At 32.8% G+C, this 25,829-nt stretch overlaps 1 protein-coding gene across 2 annotated transcripts in view; it reads right to left on the bottom strand.

Moving 5' to 3' along the window:
- Window positions 1-3,621: 3,621 nt before the first annotated feature.
- Window positions 3,622-25,829, bottom strand: part of wun (wunen) — a 44,406-nt gene continuing 22,198 nt past the window's right edge. Inside the window, exons 3-7 of one of the 2 annotated variants that reach the window (XM_085943374.1) lie at window positions 24,777-24,974; window positions 16,936-17,097; window positions 9,016-9,192; window positions 8,177-8,280; window positions 4,127-6,127 (exon numbers count right to left, since the gene is read on the bottom strand). In XM_085943374.1, coding sequence (XP_085799500.1) covers window positions 8,197-8,280; window positions 9,016-9,192; window positions 16,936-17,097; window positions 24,777-24,974 — 621 coding nt within the window. In that variant the 3' untranslated portion in view covers window positions 4,127-6,127; window positions 8,177-8,196. Of the gene's footprint in view, window positions 6,128-8,176; window positions 8,281-9,015; window positions 9,193-16,935; window positions 17,098-24,776; window positions 24,975-25,829 lie in introns of both variants that reach the window. The other variant, XM_085943373.1, reaches the window with a different exon arrangement.

Here is a 25,829-nt window from a genome sequence, read left to right as displayed (position 1 = left end):
ACTCAAATTGAGCTTCATAATCAACAGATTTCCTTCATTTATGAACTCAAGGAAAGGAGAAGAAAAGTTAATCCGTGATAAGTGGCTACTAAAATCTCACAGTCCATCATTTTTCTAATTAGAATGTCTCTCTGGCTATCTATATAATTATATCAAAATGAGTTACAACAATATTCCTAGGGTGCAGCAGTACATTGAAATCATTAATTTTGTCCAATAGAGTTAAACATTAAATATCTAGTGACAATCATGCAATGGGTATAGGTACCTATAGCATCTATCAGTACACACATAATAATAAGAAAACTTTAAGCTCAATTAAGCCGTGCTTGATTGATAGAAATGTTGCTGGGAGACGGATTTACCATTGTGGAAGTATTACAATATTGTCTCAAAAAAATGAGTCACTTATTAACAAAAAACGTCCACCTCAAATACAAATTTATATCATATGTAATTTGTATTGCCAATACATGATATGGTGAATTTGTGGATAATGTCAAATTTAGCATTATAATATTATGTAACAATCTTAATTATCCAATTTTGTGCATATTTTTGAGAAACAAATTAATAATCAATTAGTAGTGACATACTATCATGAAACTATTCAATTCACATTTCTAATACATAACAATATACAAAAGGGATATGTTGATAATTAAAAATCTTAATTTTTAAATAACCACAAGGCGATATACTTATCCGATTCAATTTAAGTAATTTTGAAATGCAATTCAGTTAAATGATAAAAATAAACATTTCAATATATTATCTATGTTCCACAAACAAAATAATAAACCTGAATAAAACGCAATGTCAAAGTTTCAAAGTACGTACTCAAAGACTTAGATATACCTACCATGCATAGTTAAGCCAGCAATAGACGTATCTGCATACTTAATTGTTATATTTGCGGATTTATTTTTTTAAGCAAACACATGTCAGAGATGTATCTCCAGCCATAACACGGGCACAAGTACACATGAACGGTGTCGTTTTATACTTGAACCATGCCGTCGAGAAATATAATGAAAAATACGTGACTGGTTTAGACTCTCTGGTGCTACACACATTCATTTATACCTGCGCAAGTATACAGTATTTAACTTGTTCAGTCAAAAAAATTGTGCAAAATTATCATACATACGATCATGTATACAGTTACATTTATAGCTGGCTTTACAATCTATATACCTATTCATCTGTATGTGTATCAGTTATAATAAGAATAGTCGTAATAATTTTCTTTTCTTTCACTCACTCCCGATAGTATTACAAAAGATAGAATGAGTAAGATGAATAAATTCAAACATACATCTTTCATTTCCCTAACCGAAAAAGACATTAGAACTACATATTTATTTTAATTGGTTAATAATAGCTACCGATTTCAATATGAGGTCTGATTAAGTTAATGCTACGTTAATATAGTTTTTATTAATTGAAATATTTCAAATAAGTTGGTCAACTAGTAATATCGTCGTTGAAACTAGAAAATTGTGTAACTCCAAAAACACTACTTTACAGGAGAGACAAAAAACATTATGGTTTCCTATACAAATGTATGGTTTTGGAGTGAAATCATCCATGATTTAACAATGATACAATTTTTCTGGAATTACAAAATTTGCAAGACGGATAGATATTATCAACGGCCACTAGATGGCATTCAAAGTCAATTTTCGATTAAAACGGAGTTACACAATTTTCTAGTTTCAACGACGATATGTATTTTATTATAATTCATCCTGCTTAATTTTTTAAACTAGCAATTATTTTAAAAAGTAATTTGAGTACCTTGGTATCAAAGTGGGACAAACGCCACCTCCCACTAAATTCATGTTTTAATTGATTATGGTAGTGCAAGTAATGCTCTTTTCAAAAAATCCACCAAAAGTATCAAAAACGGTAGTTTTCATAAAGATTTTTGAGTTTAAAGTTGGTATGTTATATGAAAAACGGACACTTTTCACACATGTTTATGAGTCTCCTGTAAAATTTTGTAAATGGCTTATGTCCTACTTTGATACTAAGCTACTCAATTATATATTAAGAGGTCAAAATGCAGTAATATGATGCACAGATTATAATATTATAATGAACACTCGATGAGTTTTATATGTCGTCCATATACCTATGTCAGATCTTGAGGGCAGGTCCGATATAATGTGATGATTTGCGACAGAGCTATACTTTTTTAAAACATTTTTTTTCTAATGATAAAAATATATTTCGAGAGAACATTATACTGATAAAGATCATTTGAAATAGATTTATTTTATGACAAATGGGGTGGGGAGTTAAAAAATGTGACGTAATTTATACAGGGTAAAAAAATACGAAAAATTGTGTTATTTCAGTTATGGATGACCCCTAAGTGTTCATTATTATATGAGTCATATAGTTCCTATATACAATAAGTCCACTTTGACGAAACATTGGCAAACTGAATACTACTTCGTCTTATGAAAACCTATGACTGAGTTTCTTTTATGGTGGTTTTTTATGTTTATACAAACATCCATAATAAAATGAATAATTTTAGCAGCAGTAAAGGTGAAATTGACAAAACAACGATGGACTTGTTGGCATTTGAAACAAACTGTTAAATTTAAGGTATTTAGAAACTCAATAGGTGTCTTGTGACTTATTGATCCTTGTCGATTTTCGCTGCTGATTGGCTGATTGGCTGTCTATAGGGTCGCATGGACATATCGACGTTTGAAATAAACTGCACAGTGGACTGTACGCCGTTACGAATTCATCATGATTTTGAAACTATCTTTTCATATATTAGGAACTGATTGACATTCTATTAGTATGAAAAGCTGCCGATATAATAGAAAGTCATAATTATCTAAATTTTGAATCGTAGTGGACTTATTGTATATAGGAAATAATATTATCTATAAAATCATTTCATAAGACATGAGATCAAATATTAATAAAATGTTTGAATGTAGCGTGATTTCTATGCGAGTCTTGTTAAAGCTAATTTATAATAATAATAACATATTAAAAAATCATTAACCGACATTGTTAAATACCATTTAATTTCTAATAAATTTAAAAAAATTATTACCCAAATACTACCAAAGGAGTTTTCACTTCGCAGTAAGTATAATAAATGCTTAGTTCTAGTTCAAAAATAAAATTACTTACAAATTGTTAATTAAATAAATACAATATTGCAACGCATCTGGCAACACAAAATGTGCAAAATTTCATTATATAATAGGTTCGTATCATTCAACCTGAATCAAACAAATCAAACTAAACCATAGACATTATATGTACAAATTGTATGAGTAGAAAATACACCGGAAATTGTTTGAGATTTGATGTTTGGTTCAGTGTTTCATTGAAAATCAAACCGTTCTCGGACCATCAGAAATGGTTTGACATGAAACGTCAAACCGATTCGGACGGTTCATAGACTAATGACGATCTGTCAAACGTCAGAAAAGCGTTGTGCAACGGTGCCATTTGATTTGTTTAATTCAGGTTGAATGATACGAACCTTTTATCAACAAAAAACAATTCCTTAATGATAAGTCATAAAAATAAATCTTGAATGAATTAGATTTAGATACATCGTGAAAACATTGATTTTTTTTTAAATTCGAGTACTTTTTGTTTTCGCTGTAGAGTTATTCGATACTAGTTGAACTATAGTTAAACCAACAATGGCTATGTGTGCCGTACATTACTATCATACTACAAGTACAGCTTGCCATTCATACATAATATTGATGTCAATGCTTGTTTACCAACAATATATATTTATTATGTTAGTCACGATTTACAATGTTTGTATATTAGGTTTTACAATATGAATGTCTTTTATAATCAGTTTAGACAACCCAAGGGAATGTATACCCGATACATCGTTTTTACTCCTGTTACTGTAATGTCACCTTACGTTACCCAACTCATTAACTGCAAATATTTCAGTTAATGTACACTTTGCAATCTTAATATTTTGACTATTCTTAGAATCATCAATATTACATCTAATTAAAATGTTATTATTTTCAAAATCGATAGCATTATCTAGTTAATATAATTCAAGTGCTTAAAGTCAGACAACGTTATCTACAAAAAAGTGTTTTTTTTTTTTTTTGAGATAACGTTATTTTACATTTACGGCTACATGATAGTCAAACAACGTTATGTCAATCTTTTCTAATTTCTTATTAAATCGCCAGTAAAGTTTAACGCTAACTACATAAGTAGCCCTTGTTTTCATATTTTTTTAAAACTATCCCTATAAATTTTAACATCATCATAAGCAAGATAAATGTACAATACACAATAAATTATAAAATATTAACATTAGGTTTTAAATAAACATTTCCCTTGTTGAGTTACAAGAATCTAAAATAACGATTTTTGGCTCTCCTGTAAAGTTGCACTTTTGTAGATAGTGTTGTTTGACACTAAGCACTCGATATATAATTGATAAATATCTGTCAGATTTCATTTACCTGTCATAAATTATTATAAATGCACATTGCAAACAGAGCTTCGTATCCTATTGCGAACAAAAGAGATACGATATAAGCGAAAAAGAGAGACATACTCAATTGTGAGAAAGAGATATGAAAGTAAGCGGGGCGATCAAGATAGTATTATGATCAACTTTCTTATAGGCTGTAAGCATGGATAGAAATACTCATATGATTGTAATAAAATTTTTATGCCTTTTTGATAATTTTACAGATAAAACAAATAGGAAATAATGAAGATGAAACCTTATTAGACATTTATTATCTATGTTGACAAAATAGGCATATCTTTTTTAGCTACTTTGACACTGTCAATCTCGCCCGGTAGCAGAAGGTGACATCACCAGAATGGATGAAATTTATTAGCTTCGTAAAGAGAAGGTTAACAGACACAAAAAAATAGCTGCTTTTCTATTCGAAGAACAATCAAAATTACATTCGGATAAAAGTCTCATAGTACAGAATTATTAAAACGGAACCCTAAGTAATATATTTGGGTAACGACTTGTTTCAACAATAAAATAATAAGCAATATCGTATGACAAAAAACATTATCGTAAAAAATATTAAAAAAAATGATACATGAATTCATATTGTTGTCTTATTTGACTTCTAGTTTCGGAATCGACTTTCAAATTCACCGTTTTTCGTAAAAGCAAAGTTTTACATTTCATACAATCGAATTTATGATATTATATGAGTTATACATAGCATTAAAAACTATTCATAGATTACACTAATTAAAGTCACTTGTTAATTAGTTATCCTGTAGAATTCCAAAATGACAAACGAATAAAAATATTGAAATTCCGTAAACTAGAATAAACCCATCATATTCAATTGGTCACTGGAGCAGAAGAATAGCGCTACACACTTATAGATAAAGTTATGTTTTTATAAACCTGAAATAACTAGATTGAAAGGTTAATCTATTATTAACAGAATAATGACTACAAGTTGGCATTCGAAACTAGATTTTTTTTCCCCTATATGTCTCTTGATTTAAAGTGCATAACGCACTTCAATTACTTGCACTTTTTTTTCATACATTTCTCCTTCCTTTAAAAGGTAATAATGGTGTAAATTTTTTATTTAAATAATCAAGTCCAATGTTCCACTGTCGTTTATAATATAATATACTCAAATCATAAAACGCATTCATACTTTCTTGAACAAGCAACACTCAATTTTTAATATCTCACGATGAAGCTGCCATGTTCATTTGTATGTTTTAAAATAAAACAATAATCATTACAAAATGGTCAAATATATATAAAACAGTACTCGCAAAGCTACCCTAATTTTTCCCTTAAACTATGAGCCGAGAATAGCACGAGGTATCAAGCATCCAGCGGTTAGTTCGCCAAAATTGATATGATCCAAAAGAGAGTTTTGGAATCGGTTCGTAGACGACTGTTAAGCTTGTAAAGGCTGGCATTATGTAATGGACTGCCCCTCTAGTAGACTTCTTCCCGGCTCTAGTAATCTCAGACGGAGGCCATCCCGGAAGTGTTTCCGTTGACAGAGTTGGACGGCATCATCTGCTCGCTGATGTCCCGAGAGCGCGGAGACGTCGGCGTCCGCTGCTGTTTCCACAGGTCAGAAATGCACATAAACTGGAAACAGACAAAGTCACAATGTTACTTTTGATTGTCGAGTAGAGTAGAGCAAATCTTTTCGTCCCGTATACTTGGACAATCGGCTAAATTTTGTTGTTATGTAGATTGTCACTGTTTATCATTTCATCTCCTTCCTTTCTCAACATTACAAGTTCATTGGAATGGCCATTCTTAATAGATAATGTGGTTGTAATTGTCGAAAAATATTATGGTAAGGTGGTAAAAAAGATGCTAGTTGATGATGTCAAAACGAGACATGTTTAGCCATATCGGACAATAGATTTTGGTGAAAGAGTAGGAATCCTTGAAGTTTCCAAATATGGCCTGTCATCCCTATTAATCTGTAGCGAAAAGTACCTATTCGAGGGAGGTAGGGAATGGGCCTGAAAAAGTATTTGAAAAAAGAAATTGACTTGTTTCATCTGTGGTCTACACAAATATTATTTTCTTCTTTTTTTTCTTTTGAGCATATCCAATCCTAATAAGATTATATCGTCACCGTTCAGGCAAAAGTCACCAACCCTGGAAATGGCAGTTTTGAGTTGAGTATGTCACCCGAAGCGTAAAATTATGTTCTTTATGATGCAAAACTCACCACGGTACATTAGTTAGTAAAATTTTGCTTAAATCCGAATTATTTGTTTTTCACTAAATGACTTTCGATAAAATCTTAACAAGCAAAAGTCATTATAGGTGAATAGACATTATTGACTATATAAAAAAAAAATCCTTCGTTATAAATATACAAGCAAAAGTCACTATACTATGGATGGTGAGTTTTAATGATCCTTCTTTTGGCTAACATTGTTCAGATTATTAACAAGCAAAAGTCACCAAACCATAATTGAGCTACCTTGCATCCTTCAAAACCTTCAAGATGTTTTAATACTTTGGACGCGGAAGACGCACACAGTGCGTAATGACCAGGCGGCCGATCGATGTAATTAACGTGCATTTTAAAGGGGGCAATTAAAATCTCATTATCTCTTCAGCAGCGAAAGCGTTAATTAGCATCAAAAAGTAAAATTACCATAAAGAAATTATTAAGAAGACATGAGAAAATAATTTAATGTAGATAAAACCTTAAAAACATTAAAATCTGATTTTTCCTGCATTTTCAAACTTTCAAATTGCGATATTTCAAAACTATGTTTTTAGGGTTGGTGACTTTTGCCTGAACGGTGACGATATGGACCTCAACGGTGTGGATGTTTGTATTAACAGATTTTCTGTTTTTACAGAAATATATGTTAGCCACTTGCTCAACCTATTAGGTCCATACTCTGACTCCAAACACAAATTGAAAAACAATATGTGTATTTGCTAGACCCAGGATTCGAGCTTGGGACCCACGACATCATAAGCAAACGCGTAAGCCGCTCGGCCATCTTAGACCTCTACATATAATCATCTAGTCTAAGGCAACCATAGAGAGTAGCTGGTTGTCGCAACCACATGCGAAGACACTGCTGATTTTGTTTCTTCTGCATACTGGTTGCTATGAATCTGGTTGCTGGAGACTTATCAACAGTGCATAAGGAGACATATAGCCCGTTTACATATTCATGGATTTACTGGCGGCAGTATGTATTAATTGTCGCGACCATAATAATAAAATGCCAATTTCAAGAAGATAAGCATTTAAGAAAAAAAAATTTGAGAACTGCTGCTTTAGTTAATTTTACGAAAAGCATAAATGACAGAACAAAAAGCGGAAGGAATAGAAATCATTTATACCATAAAAAACCAATAACCTATGTCACCAACCCTATATTAAACATCTATCGTAACAAATCGCAATGATGCGATGTAGCATTGTATTTGGGATTAATTTGATAAAAGCACACTTAAAATGAATTCATATCTCGCACTGTTTTGTACCGACTGAGGATCTTTCTGCGAGGGAATACTGGTAGGTGGACACCAGTCAAACGGAGAGGGAACTAAAATCGCAAGGGTTGGCCCTGTAACCATTTTGAATGTTGTTAGCACAAAAGCAAAAAAAACAGCACATTTCAGAGGTCTTATTTAGAAATAATTACTTACATATTATGGTATAGGTACAATCACCCAAGCAATGGTGTGCGTTCATTAGAAATTTCAACATTTGTGTTAGTCAAACGGCTACTGCTGATATCTACAATGTTATACTGCAAGAAAAAGTTTTAAAAGAGAAATAGTAAAAGTAAATAAAGTGAAGGAAAAATAGAAATGATTTTTTTTTATTTAATTTTAATGAATTATTAGTCAACAGCAGTGTTGTAATATTTTTATGAGTTGTTTATTTTGATTCTAACATAAATGTGATACATATCTTTTCATCATAACATAAATGACGTTTTTTATAAGGATTAGGGGAGTGAAAGAAAGGTAAATACATCACAAACACCCATACTATCAACCAGCGTTTTCCAACTGATTTTAGTCACAGACCATTTTATAATATGTACAACATAATGAAACACTTTAAATGTTCAGTAAATGGTTCGAGGGGGGTCCAATTCGAAAAAAATATCCATAGTAATAGCGGTCGCTAACCCCCCCCCCCCCGCATATTCCGGGTACATTCCCAATATCCAGACACTCCACCTTTTGAGTATAGTGATGGCATTATAAATGATCACCTATGAATTATTGCGACCTTCGCATCCAATGTGAAGTGTGTGGAGTTCCTAGTTTGACTACATCTAATCCAAGATGAGAAAAGACTTCTCTCTCATTATTTAACTTGAAAACAGTTTTGAAATCACACTACATGGCATCACAGACTGACACCCTGCCACTAATCCATCAAAGGTGAATGGATATTACGCTGCTGCACAACGATAATATGCCCTGTTACAAGAGAGTGAATCCACAGAAGGAGAAAAAGAATTATTCCTTACAACTAGTACAGCGGCCCCTGCCCCTATTAGAGCTCCGCCCAGCACGTCACTCCAGTGATGCTTGTAGTTGGAGACCCTCGACATGATAGTGAACCAGGACAGCATCAGCGCTACAAACTGGAAGCCGTGCTTCAACAGTTTCGACCCGCCCCACTTCATCTTGCACTGCAGGTATACCTGAAACAAATATTCATCACTTTTAACATCTCAAATCATCAATCATGTCACTTTTTATCTAATGCCAAATGCCTCGTTAACATGTGGGATTTAGGAGATGTCAGGGGATTCAAGAGATAACCATTATGTGAAACATCATCTTTCCCAATCCAAATTGTCTCCTGATCAGCAATGAATAGAACGACTTTTTCATTAGGAGGTAATTAACTGTATACATATCAGCATCTAGCAATGGCAAAGGGTGGAGGTGGGCTGTTAAGATTCGATATAAATAGTGCACTCTAAACTTTCTCAGTCATGCGTATTTGTTTTTCAGTCTTAAGACTACAATTTACAGATGGTGTTAGCTAGTTTTTAAAAATCAATTAAACCCTGCACACACCAAATCATAATAGTTTTGGTATATTTTGTACGATACGACAAAATTATGCTCACTTTTTCATTCATACTTATTTGTTTTCGTTGGATTAAGAATACATACCTATTACACATATATTATTGTTGGTTCATTTTTTTAAATTCATGAAGTCCTACCTATACCAAACAATAATAGATAAAAAATATTATTCTATCTATAAAATATCCAAAGTTATGTATGATTTAATTGTATAATTTTAGATATTTTATAGATAGAGGAGTATTTTTTTACTATTATATTATGTTATGGCTTCGTTTTCACAGGGTTTAATTGAATTTTAAAAACTAACCAACATCATCATCACTATAAATTGTAGTCCTATTTCAATGAAAACAAATACGTATGACAAAGAAAAAGAAAATTTAATATTGTGTACTATTTATTGGGGAAATAACAGCCTACCTCCACCCTTCACCACTGGGATCTACCCATGGTTTAGTCGCCATAAATATTTCAATGAGTAACGAAAACTGCATCGTAAACAGAAATATGTCATTCACAAGTAGTTCAGTCGGTCACCATCACAATAAATCTTATCGGTGGGTATTTATAAACACATTTATTTTGAATTCCATCAAGTATTTCAAAACACATTAAAGCATTTTATTATACAATGTCATGGCTTAACCGATTCACTGCGGAGCATTTAATAACTTTTTAATTACCACATTTAAATAACATGCTAATTATATCTAATGGCCCCACACAACAGCTGTGGCGTTCGCGCTGTAAGGATTAATATATATGTGAACATATAAATTACTCAGGCATATTATAACAAATTAAAATAAGCTGTAAATATAAAAAAACTAGTCTTCTCCTCAATTTCTTTTATTGTGTCAACTGTCAATTCATGGTGAAAATGCATTGTATTATTAATTTTTTTGATTTAATAAAACTTAAATTTTTATATCGTACTTATTCCACTTTTATTTAATATCTGGACTGGTTTCGTCCGCCTCAGAGGGATATTTTCAACTGTTTAAAATGTCCTTCTGAGGTGGACGAAACCGGTCCAGATATAAAATAAAAGTGGAATAAGTAAGATAACAAGAAACCTTCAGAAGAGTTATGATTTTTGACAATTCATTTGTAAGATGGTAAGAAATATTTTTCGTTTGAACCGTGACTCCTTTCAAATGTTTTAGTAATGTCTCTTTCGCGATTCTTTCATTTCGCCGTCTACGTAACTGAAAGTATTGAGAGACCTATACTGTGACCTTCATCTTCTGCATGACCATCTATGTGGAGTGCTTTTAATTTATTGTTTTTCCTTCTGTCAATGTGGCCAACAAACTATTTGAAGACGTATTTTAGAGAGACAGTCTGTCATGTTTATTTATTCAAAACGAAGATATTTGTCATCTTTAATCTCCATGGAGACACAAAACTTTCAGGACGGTTTTCAGGACCATAAAGAAAGTTGGAGACAAATAAAAGGAAAGGCTGAGAAATACGAAGCTTAGAATTTATCATGCTTTCTCCTAACAATGGTCGGCAATTAAATAATTACCGATACTAGAATTCTATTCATTCATCTGATATCATTCGTCATATTATTATGCCTTATTAAATTTTAATTTACTTTGTCTTAGAAGCCTTCATCAAACAGTGGACACGTAAGGGCTAATAAATAATAGGAAATATTTTTCCAAAGAACTATAATTTCTTGTATCTTCAGTCTTGTAACATGTAAAACAAACATCTTTTATGTTTACCGTTATAACAGAGTTCAAAATAAGATTAATTTGCTACTGTTCTTTTATTAACAGTAGTATATAATGTTTGAAGTTCATTTACATTACCATTACACCATAAAAAATTACAGATATTCTCAAACTTTTTATTAAATAATTCATTTACATTATTCTATCGGACTTTTTGGAGATTCTATTCGGTTTAGCGAATGGCTAATAACCATTCTTTATAAAAAAAATGTCTTTTAATAATATAACATTCATTATGGGGAGGTCCATATGCTCTGCTGAGTAACGAATATGGCATTATTTTTTAATATTGCAATATTTTGCATAGGTATCTGTATTTCAAAAGTGTAAGAACAGAGAGATAGACAAAAACCAGTTATTAAAAAAAAATGTTCTAAGCCATTGACTGATAAGGGTCCTCATAAACGAACCTTCTCATATACATCTCGGTCTGCTCATACCATTTTTTTTTTTTGTAAACGGATAAATATGAATGTGGTTGAAAAATGAATTCCACTTACATTCATAATTTTACAGCATTGTCGTCCTATTTTCTGCTAACGCCGATGCAGGTGTCTACTTAAATATTGTCACATACACATTGAATGACATAATAGTTTTCTAAAAACTTTAAATCAAAATGGGCAAGATACATGGCATTTAACCCATTCACTGCGTCTGACGCAACTGGTGCATTGCCATGGATATGTCATTAGATATAATTAGCATGTTATTTAAATGTGGTAATTAAATATTAAATTAATTGAAAGGTCCGCAGTGAATGGGTTACGAAGATACAGTAACCAGACAAATGTAGTCATCCAGTGGCACCCAAGAATCAGAAAACGTTCAAAAGGTAGACCTAAAGATCAATGTATGTGTCACCGCAACGCATACTTACCTGCATTTCAATAAGAGTAATTATTTAAAATTTTAATTTATGTCTGACTTATTCTGCTGACTTGTCCATTTTAATATTGAAATGTTGTATGGGAGCCTGTATACTGTATGAGCAATTATCGGTGGCCCTCATAGTATAATGAGTAAGGTAATGGTTTCTCCTCTAGGGTTTTTGGTTTCGATTCCTGATGAGGTCACAATACATATATGTGATTTTCTCAGACTGGATGTTTTTGTGATTGTTTCGCCGTTATTACTGGACAAGTCAATGAACCCTCACATGTTATAATTATTGCAGTGTTGTTATAATAAAAAAATTGGTGTGTGTACTTATGTACGCCCGTTAGAAGTTATACTTATTTGGCGTAACAAAACAAAACTAGATAAACTAGATTCTTTGACTAGCTCTTAATTATCTTGTTAGATTACACACTCAAGAAAAAGGACCGCTTATTGGAACGCCGTTGGTTTATTTCTATACACTTTAACTTGTATTACTAAATTATATAATGGTTTTCCGTTGTTTTTATTTTTAAAGTACCAACTGTCACTCTGACGTTTAATAGTTTGTTTACGTAAGGAATTGCAAATGGCCGACAATAATAAATTCGCTGCCTAGGCAACGGAACAATTCTAAACTATAATATTATACTGTATAATCGTCACGATTGCAGTATCATACTGTGGCGTAAAGGTAGTGCGTTCGGCTGATAACTGAACAATCAGTGATTTCGAATCCAATCGAGTGCGTTTTTTTTCGTGTGAAAAAATAAATTATGTGTTACATGTCACACGCCAAAAATACACTCTGTTCTGATTTCCCAAACGCGCCAAAGAAGTATAACTTCAAAAATAAAAATAAACAAGATGACAAAAATGTTTACTGCCCATGGCTGTAAAATGTCAAATCATTGCCACCCTATATAGCGCAATGTTTAGATAGCCGACCACATGCCAAACCACTAAACAACAGTGCAGACAGCACTGCACTTGTTTACAATTTGTTTTATGATCTTCACTTAAGTAGCACTTAAGGGTCAAATGCATTTAAGTGCATCCAATCTTTCACTTGGGAATTTCGAATCAATTATCTGATGAAAGCATTAATTGGCTTCTGTTCATGTTTTCAATAGGACAAGTGACACAGTATTCGGATGTCCAAATTTAAAACAAGAGAAATTTAAAAAAAAAGGGTTTTATTATATTTTTAAACACACAGAGCGGAATACAGAAACATTTGTCATAACTAAAATTTCCTTAGCAGAAAACACTATGCAGAAAATATTGTCCTTAGTTAAGGGCCCGCTGAAGAGCCCGCCGTTCAAATATAATTTAGTATAAAAAGGACCTCGGCATCGTTAACTACGTCAATTTAAATCGATCTTTTCGCAAAAATCACTATAACTACGTCAATTTAAATCGATCTTTTCGCAAAAATCACTAATCATCTGAGATTTTATTTCAAGAGAATTATTATTATTTTATGAACACCTGCGACATGAAGCCGATCAGAAAACAGGGCTGTCAAAATAATATTAAGCATTCATATTTTTTAAATGTTAATTTCATCAAGGTTTTTAATCAAACCTGTGCAAGTACGTACTGATAACTTGGGTGGATTTTGTAGCAAACATACTATTGATATATATACGGGTATATTATTATTATAACCCAATTCAAATTGAACATAGGTTGATACTCAAATACTATTATAGTATGTTTATGATTTCGAGAAAATAATACGATGGTATAATTAATCCATATCAATTATTTGAAAACATTACATTCGCACTTTGCACAAAATTACAAACACATTCGAAGTTTGCCGCACACGTACAGACCACGTGATATTTGTTTACGCAAAATCGTCGCTTTTCAAAATGGCGAATTTGATTACCAGATTTTACTGCGATGAATCAGTATGTTCCTTTTTGTCTTTTTTTATTCGTAGGTTTGTTTACTATGTACACCGAGAAATTTCCATTTATAAACTCGGAAACGATTTTTACAGAAGAGTTTTGGAATAGAATGCAACCAAAACTGGAAAAAATTCTATCATGGGTGTTGACTTCCTGAATTAGCTAACCCCAGGTCCATGCCACTACGTGAACCACAGTGGATATTAAGCCATTTCCACACTGGCAACAAGTTGCTGGCAACCTCATTAAATTTTACGATACTTACCATAATTGCTTAAGAAATTTTACAATAATTATCGTAAAATCTAACGAGGTTGCCAGCAAATTAACTTGTTGCCAGTGTGGACCCGGCATTAGATGCACAAAACTTAAATAATATATATTATAAATAAAAATTTAAAATTATAAATATATATTATGATTTATGTCTTCGACAGCCCTGATGAAATAAATGTGAAATATGAGTCGGATCAGTCACAGAGCAAATTTATTAACACAAACAACTTTGACACGACCTTTTTATATTAACTAGTAGACCAGATATTATGGACCACATGTTAAAAAATCATATTTTCAATTCTCAAGGCCATTTCTGTAGAACGTCCTCTTAAGATCATTACTATTGAAAATAATACCATATTTAAAAATTCTCTTTCCTATAGTTTAGGTAAATTATTTTATAATTGTTAAACGATGACATAAATATGACAACTGCATTTTATAAATGCAAAAACTATAAATACATATTAATATTTAATTAGAATACTCTTATGTTTCCGTTATAAGTCATTATATGTGATTCCACAGGCACCGCAAGATTTTTTTTAACATGGTAACACTAGCGTCAAGTGTCATTCTATCACCTGGCATCTTGTATTTCTGCGGGCTGGCGTATAAAAGTAAAATAATATTCTTCAAGTACATGCCAAACGAATTAACACTAATAATATCCATATTGAGTTACATTGTTAAATGAATTTGTGTGTATGGACTGTTTTATAGACATGCGAATTTATTTTGACAGCAGCTGTCAGTGGTAAATGGTAATACAGAAGGGGGCGTGTTCATAACAAAAGTAGTCTATGGTTAAGGATTCCTTAAGGTGACGCATCAGTGAAACGCCAAATAATTTTCAACTGTACGCGCGACGAAATTTTGGACTCGCTGCCATTCAGTGAGAGAATGTTGACCCAGAACCACGTCACTTTGCTGCGTGATGGCGACAGGTCAATTAATTCTAAAATCGTGTAAAGATGACTAAAAACGTTACCCATTTACTTTAAAAAGAAAACATGTCAATGAATATATTATTATTGTTACTAATAGAACAATAAACAGAACATAAAATGGACGTATGTTGGATTTATATGACAAATAATATTACGTTTGACAGGCGTCATTTTCACCCGCCACCCGCAATCCGCGCATCGCCTAGCAACGATCTTTTTAGACCGTGCCTCAACTAATGCATGGCCTTAACTCTATACTCAGGATTGTCTATAGTTAAGTCATGCTTTTCGGCGACTTATCCTTAGGATCGAAGTCTTAGATTGTGCATTCCGCTCACAATCTCCAAATATACATATATACACATGCTTGTATTTTGAATTGCTTCATTTTTCAGATATTCAATATTCAAAAACCTAGCAACAACGTCTTGTCACTGGTTTACAGATTTATTACACAGTATCTAACGAAAACAATTTCGAATCCAAGTAAGATTATTAGAATATTCTTTTCATAATATGAATTTAGAATAAGGGACACATTCAAAAAATACAGTTATAAATCAAAATTACTGGTCAAGACTTTCATCAAAAAAATGAAAAATTTTACTGTCGAAAATACAATGTCACCAGAAGCTAGTCCAGTGCATCTATTCTATACACAAGACTGCTATTGGCCGCTATCGGCAGCTATCGAAGGTAGTTTATCATATTTATGTATTGAGGTATTATAATTGTTACAATAAGAAAGTTGTAAGCTAAGCCAACTGCATAGTGATAATAATTATAAAAAGACGCTACATTATAATGTTAGGTTGTCTTGGGCACTTCTCTTTTCATGTATTATGACGATATTCTCAAAGTCAGGGCGTTTGTGATTGTTTCACTTTTATTACTAAATACACTACACTACTGTCATTGGTTCCCGTGGTCTGTTGTAGTGCTATAAAGAATATTTTATATGTAAACTTCCATTTACGTTTCTGTTTACTCTTCTAATTATTATGTTTTTTGTTTAAATATTGTTAATACTATTACATAATATTATTTCTTGGTTTTCTCGCCTACATCATGTGTGAACATCTTGAATTTAAAATTTGTAAAATTCACTATATTCACTAAACGCTAGGAATACTATAACCCAAATGTGTGAATTTATTCAATTAAAACATTGATTCAAATAAATTACAATATTTATTCCTTGGAGTGGAGGTTATATAAACAGACTTTTTACGATGAACAGTTGTTTGATATTCACAAACCCAACCCAGCAACCGGGTTCCACCGCCACAACCCACAATACCGACAGCCGCTCTACTAACTAGGCCAACATGGGTGCAAAACACTGATTAAGTAACCAATTAATTATTTAAAGTTTTTATTAACTATTAACTTATGATCATTCAATTTATATTTTGTAGAAAACAAATAGGTAACCAGAAGGGTTTTTGTGATTTTCTAAAGCATGGTCAACATGAGTGACAGTTACACAGCAATAAAGGTGACAACAATCTTCCGAAGTGGATAGGAATAGGAAATTGGCTGAAATGACGTAAATTATGGAGTAGTCTTACCGCCAAGTACACCATCGTGAACATAGAGAAGGAGGCATGCCCGCTCGGGAATGAAAGCCTCATTTCTTTAATGAGATGAGGATCAGTTCCTTTGCACGTGAAATTCGTGTGGTACGTCCACTTGCTGGTTTCCAATGTGCAGTCTATATCAGGCTGGCAGACCTGAAGAAAAACAATACAGAAATGTTTACAAAATAAATAATTGATTCGTTACTTTTTATACATCTATCTATATAAAAATGAACGTTTGTATGTTTGTGCTGTATACGTTCCTATACCATTCATCCGATTGCGATGAAACTTTGGTGAGTTATTGTGTGCACACCCACGAAAGTTTCTAAATCAGAAAAACCATCTTCTTCTTCTTAATTCTATCTTCTTTTATTCGTATGCGTTCCTATACCATTCATCCGGTTGCAATGAAACTTTGGTGAGTTGTTGTGCGCACGCCCGAAAAGGATTCTGAATTAGTACAACCATCATCTTCTTCTTCTATTCTATCTTTTGCTATTCGTATGCGTTCCTATACCAAATTTGGAAAATCCATGCTTCTCACATGGACAGCTGTATGTACGCGTTGGAAAATCTTCTGATTTATTCGTATACGCACAAGACGGAAAAACAAAAAATATTGTGTATCCATAAGCACTTATGTAACTTAACAATTTGGATTGATCCACCCATGCAAGTATGCATTCAAATGACATACCACTAAAATGTTAGTCACATGACCCTAAAGCTAAGTGCCTATTGGCTAACGTGAAACAAGATGTCTTTGAAACAAGTCAGATTTGAAAGTTTCGAGTTATTTTGATTTGATATTTTGTATGTAATAAAGTGGCTGCTGTCTAAAAAATCCTTTAAACTATATTTTTCTTTACAAAATGTCATTCAAGGTTAATTTTCCAATAATGCATATAGTACCGCACACTGCATGAATGCAATATTTTAGTTTGAAAAAAAAAGCTGGTGTCACAATCAGTGGCGGCCGGTGGTTTCCAAAATTGCTTTCATTGGGGGTGCACTCAAAATTTTCTTACCTTATTTAAAAAGCATATCAATTCAGCATTGTTTCTGTTTAGCGAACACCTCAATCACTTCTCATTAAAGTCTTGAACTGTTTGTAAAAGTTTTTTCTCAATGCTTAACACAGGTAGACATGTTAAGTCAGTCCTGATTCATGGTAAGTATTTCTGAAAGACGATTTAATTCTTTTAATGGTTGAAAAACACTTTTCAATTTCCACAGATGTCATCGGCCCATCCTTTTTTTATTCTGACTCTTATTATTATTATTGATAAAGTCTACGTTTACCGACATCATTTTAAAACACATACACTTCACTGATTGAACTATAATTATAAGTATTAAGTATTATAAATCTTTTATTCAAAATTTATCATTTTAAAACACATACTCTCCCTGATTAAATAATAAGTATATATATTGTTATGAATTTATTTTTATGAACAAAACTATCGAAATAACGTGACAAAACACCTAAAAAAGCCGACTATAACGACGACCGCAGAAATCATACTGAATTGTATGTAAGAAATAATATTTGAAGAAAATATTAAAAAAACAAAACTATCGATTGTTTTGAATAGGTAGGTACGTATTTTTCGACTCTCGACAAATCGTCAGTTTCTTCGTCTACAAAAAGCAATAAAACTCCAGCAAAATGCCTGCATTGTTAAAAATATGACATCATGTTATACATATTCACTCACTATGAGAAAGAACATGGTAAGATTTTAATTTTTTATAAATTATATTCAAATATTTGCAAATATAGAAGGAATAAAGGATCGATCCAAAATATTTATGTTGATAATCAATTTTTATTCAATATCAGCCTATTTTCAATGAATTTATATGAGATTTAAATAAAAAAAATCTATTTTTTTATCAATCCTGCTAAATCTCAGTTACTACATTTTTCCGCGTAACTTTTGAGCTGCGTCCCTAATGGTCATAAATTTTATGTATTCATGAGTTATTTATCGTTTTCACGTGTCGGCTTGAACTGTTATTACCCAATGTAATATGAACGGCAAACTAAGATCCATATTTGTGCGTTCCGACGAGCGCACGAATTCGGTGACTGTTTACTGAGTATATGCTTTTGGTATAAATTTACATGGATTAAATTGCGACAAACCGCCACTGGTCACAATATGCAAAAAAATTCACCCGACATGCGACAGGTAAAACCCCAAAATGTCGCACTTTGTCATTCATTTAGGCTAGACGCGAGATGTCACTGTCCCGGCATGGCAAGAAAGTTGCAATATTGCGGCCAGTTATGAGTTTATGACTATATACCAGTCGAGTCGATTTTCAATGTGCGACTGGGATTAATCATTTGTAAATATTATTGCAAATGACTATTCTTCTTCTTGGTCGTTCCCTTAAGGTTGAGGATAGTGACCATCTTAAAACGTTGTCATCTTTTGAGCGACGATGACTTTCCACCCCTCTCGATCCTCTACCTCTCAGGGAGAAGGCTGCCCCTAGTTGGTTGCTCCAGTACGCCGACGCTCTTCCTCTGCTTCGCCTACCCTGGAGGTTACCCAAAACCACCAGGTTATCCGGTCCGCGCCGAACAATATGTCCAAAAAACTGTGGAATGCGTCTCATACATATTGTTGAGAGCCATTCTTTTATTTGAAGTTTCTGGATGATCGACAGGTTCGTCTTGTACTCTGTCTAAGAAATATAAAGCATTCGGAGCCAACACCATACTTCGAAGGCATCAATTACCTTCCGTTTCCTCGCCTTCAGGGTCTATGATTCAACACCGTACACAAATATGGAGAACACTAATGTTTGCACAAGCATCATTTTTGTGGCAATTGAAATTCCCCGATCCTTCCATATAGTGGTAAGACAATATGTACAATAAGTATTTTTCGTAATCTGTGTGCCCCTTCTTATCTCTGCTTCACATCCACGTTTTCCACTAATGGTCGATCCCAGATATATTATCAAAACATATTAACCACAGTAAATTGAGATAAACTGTTAGTACACTATTATGAACAAAACACAAAAATAATTATTATCATTTTATACAAACGTCTGGATGATTTTTTATTTATTTCTGATGTCATACTACTGAATTGAAAGAAGCAGAAATGAAATATGTCGCTTTTGTTATAAATTAATATGAAAATTATTATTCAAGGATGTAAAAAAATACCTATAATAATATAAAACTTGCATACCATTGAAGATAATGACCCACTAATTTAAAATACAAGTTATTCAACTTTGCCATTTTAATAAAATTTTGATAAAAAATAAATTTTAATAACGTAAGAACGTAACTATGAAAATGTGTAAACATATAAAACATGGGAAGAAACTTTTTACATGATGAATAATTAATAATATGAGAACAATGTAAACAATAAATTGTGTAGGTTACATTAACAGACTGTTTAACATGGATTGGTTGAAAGCCATTCGTTTCACCAATTGCGTCATTGCTCTGGAGCAAACAGACATTTAAAAAAAACAATATGTCATTTTTCCAGATCCACAACTTCAGAGACAACGCTTTAAAAATCTTCAAATTGACATACACACTGAGAATTAGATCATTTGCACGAGACCTACTCTCAAACAGTGATCGTTATAAGTATGTGGAGATTTATTTCACAGACAGATATGGAGGTACCCAACCTTATGCTCAAAGGATTTTTATGCTTCGACTATTTTTTAAACAAAGATGTTGATTATTTCTATTGAAGAACCGCATCGTTTGCTAACCTGAAAAACGCCACTGCTCTCAAATTTTGTAATAATTGTATTCGTTTCCTTCATTCGCCGCTATTTATAATGTGTAGCCTTTATGCAACGCATGACCTGCCTAACCACACGGGACGTCACTGATAGTTGTTATTACCTTTGTTAGTTAGTTCCTGTGGGTCTATTCTATACACAAGGCGGCTATCGACAATAGTTTATCATATTTATGTATTGAGGCAGTTAATCGTTACAGTAAGTTAACGGTCAAAAAGTGCTATATTTTAACAGCTATGTTTGAGTTCTTGAAAAAGTGAAAAACTGCAGTTATAACCATCTGCCATCAAAGTACCGAATTGCTCAGTCACTGTATAAGATTTATTAAATTGTGCATTATCCCCTGAATAGAACACTGATTATATGATTAATTACAAGCAGCGCCAGAGTACAGCCCTGTTTATAAAAGACGAACGAACGAGTTTCTTAACCTTACTAAGAATTTATTATCAATGCAAAATGAATCAGGATGACAGTAAAAGATAACAGAAAAAATAAATATTGTAAAGCAAAAGATTTAAATAAATAAAATTAACATCAATTATCCAGACAGTGCTTTTAAAGATAATGTACTGTGACATGTGCATCCGTTTGGAATACATATCGTTTGACACTTTCTAAAAGACAAGAATGCATAAAGTCTGTATCTATTTCTGTACTCAATGCCAATTAGAAGAGACATTTATTCTAACAAGTAAAGGGACTTACCCTAAATGACGCTAATGTGTACTTTTAAATTAAAACGAATGATACAAGACACTATTTTGGATGAACATGACAAGAAACCGTTACTATGTTGGGAATAAGTAAAGTTGAACAAAAAAATTAAAAAAAACAATACTGGTTCTTCTTTCAAAGATTTTACTGATCTATATTAAAAATAATTACAAGATAAAAAGAACTTTTTATATACAACATTTTTAAATTGTCTGTAGAATTTAAATTTGACTAGCTTAAATGATCAAAAAAATTTGTACTTGATAGAAATAATACTGAAATGTCAATTTGACATTCATATTGATTTCCATAATAACGCACGTATATATTTATAATAATTTAGTTGCTAGGACCCCAGACCCCTAGCAACCAATAAGAGTGGATTGGATTACGGATTTCTTCTGAAATAACTTTCCATATAAAACAGAATTAACTGAATATGAACTCAACTCTGCTTAAAGATGACTAAAAGTATTAAAAGAATGCATTGGCATAGTGTTCTGATATATTCTAAAAGTTTCAAATGTCTAGCTAGTCGGGAAGTTAGTTAAAAATCGATTGCAAGATTTGTACCGGACAAACAACCACCGGACAAATACGAATACGAGCTAATAAAAACGTTGTAATATACCTACACTGCCCTGCTAAGTAAAAAGACAGGTTTTTGGTTTTAATGAAATGAGAACCCAGCAGGGCAGTATTATACTAGTAGAATAATTTATGTTTGAATATGCTCAGATGCTATTTCTTCTAGTGCGTAAGTGACTGTTGTTATGGTTGCTATTCTCGACTAGCAATTACATCAAACCTATTGTAGCGCTTTATCTTGCTCAGCGCCGCTCCGAGTATGTGTTGCTTTTTGTTAAAAATATCAAAATGTGATATGTCTATACGTGAAAAATATTATATAGATATTTTTTTTTTAATTTTTTGTCTTTGTTGTCACAAAAACTACTGGACCAATATTGTTGAAACTTACACGACTTAAAGAATACATTGTTGGTAACAATTTAATAGTTTAATTTCGGCATCTCAAAAGGTTCCATAGTTAAGATAAAACTTCTCGAAAATAACGCACATGTGACAAATTATCATGCGTAGATAAAGTGGCCAGATAGCATCGGTGGAATGGTGAAGTGAGGTGCCGGTAGAAGGGTCCGCGGCAACACCCAACCGTTATCGATCGCCGGAGCTTACTTGGAGCTAATGATTAAATTGAATCACAAATAGGTAAAGTGGTCAAATAGCAGCGCTCGAGAGGTGAGGTGAGGTGCGGCGCGTGCCTAGATACAACCACTGTAAATTACATTTCTTCATTCTATATGTCTATTTTTTATTTTTATATTTCACGCATTTGAAGTCAGGCGTTATCGCCAAACGTAGATAAGTACTATATAATAAAATTATTATTTTGTTTTATAAAATATCATTTTATTGAATAAATAGGTAGCTTACTCGTGAAAAATCGAGAAAAATAAGTCGTTAAACTTAGCATAAAAATTTAAGAACAGCGATTAATCAGTCCAATTCCGTAGTGAACATGGAAAATATTTTATTCCCCTTTTAACTGAGCGCTGTGCATTCGATCTTCTGCAAAGTATTGCTTCAATTTTTTGATAATCGTGCTTTAGTAAAGGTGATAGGAGAGGAGAGTGGAGAGAGATTTTTAAAAATGGTGACCTGACACTATTTTATTTAACACTACAACAGTGGTGTTGATTTTTTCAAACTCAAATCATTTATACCCATTTAATCCTCAGTGCTTTAAATAATCACTTCCAACTTAAATCTATTCAACTGCTAAATTGAACGCCACATATTACCTATTCTATTGCTATGCATCAATAGTAATAATTTCAAATGAAATTCAATACATATTGATGGATACATTAATTTTATCACGATATATCATCAAGAATTGATGAAAGCAAACCAGAGGCAGTCGATTAACTGAGACAAAATAGAGTGCTTTCTCAGCAATAAAAGTGAATGAGTACTTACAACACTATCATTGACAATTTATATGAATGAATAAAGAATTTTATATTGATATACTAAGAGCTTCTGTTGGCCATGAATGACTTTTGATGTAATTATTTCATATTGATATTGAAAACCAAATTGAGTGATAATGATGACTTTTGCCCCAGTGGCATTGTAAAAAAATACATGTTTTTTACTGGAACATTACATGACAGTAACTGCATGCTAAACTATCAGCTAATCGTAAAAAAAACTGATAAAATATACAACATGACGTATCTTATTCTCGTCAAAAGTGACAGTTTGGTATCCTTTTTATAGTCGCTAATTGGTTAGAATGATTTATATAATTGAAGTTGAGAATTACAGATAATGAATAAATATGTACCTACTTAAAAAGCTTTCCCCGAGGATATAAAATACCTCCTTCAGTCCCCTAGATACGTCAGCAGGCCTATTCTAACATATCAATTAACACCAAAAAAGAGCTAATTGTGATAAATATATCACATTTATCACTACGCATTCTGATGATTAATTATGTAAAAAAGTTAACCGTCTGAACTGTCAAAAGGTGATATTATCTTTTAACGACCCTGTCTCGGCCGTGCTAACTTTGAGAACCAAACAGAGTATGTCAATTTTACATATTGAGAATTGAGATGCAAGACCGACTGTTTTGCTGCAATCGCAATGACATGAGTAATAAAATTGTAGGTTATGTTGATAATTATGTCTGACGTGTCAATACAAAATTCTTGTGTTCGGCTCATTACCGACTAGATGGCGCTGGTTTGACTTTATCCGCTTGAGTTCGGCAGCACGAACATATCCGAATTTGACCGACATGTTTACCAAACTAAATTTTTGCCGTATTACGAATTAGAGATAGCCACCGATAACCGTTTAGTGTATAGAATTCTTTTCGTGTTAATTTGATATAAAATAAAAGTGATAACCGTTAAGAATAGACATGCAGGTGTACCTAAAAATAGAGACTGCATTATCTCTTTGGATTTAAATGCTAATTCGCTGTCTCAGGTACTCAGTTGAACAGCACTCGCCTGTTTTATCAGTCAAGCGACAACCGATCTCAGTCACCGCCTTCAAAGCAGAGGGTCCCATCCGAGGGGACAGACAGTCGTATTTTTTGGCTCTATTAGACAAAGAAGAGCTGTTGAACCTAACGATTGAACTGATTTATTCAGGTGAGATATCGTGAGTGATATACAAAAAAACATACAATATCATTCACAGAAAAATGACTGTGTCTACAGTTGACTGCAGGTGATACATTTTAAATTCAGGTTTTTAAATCATATTGGACTCACCGAAAAAAAGTGCGGTCTAAGCCTTCCGACAGTATATTTGGCAATGTCGGTGGTCAACTGCTGGCAGAGGACTCCAAAGCCAAAGACTCCGATAACGTTGTACGACGACCAGATCCACGGGAGGATCCGGTATCCCATGAAGCTGTGCACCTTGTGATTCTTCTTTCGCCTGAATGACAGGTACTCTGTAGTTATTATCTGAAAGTTATAATTTAGACACTCAAAGAGGCTGAAGAAAATCCTTCATCTACAGAACATTGCACAAACCATGAAAGTGAGGCTGAAAACAAGTTACTATGGCTGACTAATTAGAAGCAACTTCGCATTGCAGATTCATATGTAGCAAACTTCACAATTGAGCTGTGAGATTTATTTATCAGGGCTGCACTGAGATAAAATACATTGCATTATTAGTGAACAAAGCTTTTTCACAGAACAATCTAACATTATTATACTATGTACCATCCTAATTAACCATAGTACCTACATATATAAGTAACCAAAAAAAACAATATCAATAGCCAGGTGCCATGACTGCAACATGGACATACACCAAAACTGTCAGCAATGTTGCAACTCTTTTCCACGCACACATACACAACAGTGATGACACGCAACTACCCAAAACCAATGCGTCGTTGCAACATTTTCTATGTTCAACATACTGATTACGTCGACCTGATTTACTTGCAACGTTACCAATTGTTTTTTCCATGTGTTTTGTGAATGCCAACAAAATCATATCAACATGTTGCAGTCGAGACGAGTTTATATGTGTAACCTGATCATTTGTGCTGCAGTTTATTAACACCCCACCATGGAGCCGGTTACCATACTCGGCTCCAGATATGTGGGTCACAAGTTCGAATCCCACAGTTAACTCAGATTCAGATGTAGTTTTTTTAATATAGTGGAACAACTTAATATTGAAATTGCGCAGATTGCGATTTCTTTATTACATACTACGGAATTACAGTAATTTTAATTATTGTTACCGTTATTATTTCTGACTGCACTTACATTACTCGGCTCGGCTAAGCGTCACTCTAACTA

The sequence above is a fragment of the Rhyacophila brunnea genome, unplaced genomic scaffold (assembly GCF_057557595.1).
Source record: "Rhyacophila brunnea isolate RB1 unplaced genomic scaffold, BYU_Rbru_1.0 scaffold_16, whole genome shotgun sequence".
NCBI lineage: Eukaryota > Metazoa > Arthropoda > Insecta > Trichoptera > Rhyacophilidae > Rhyacophila > Rhyacophila brunnea.
This window is presented reverse-complemented; position numbering and strand designations above follow the sequence as displayed.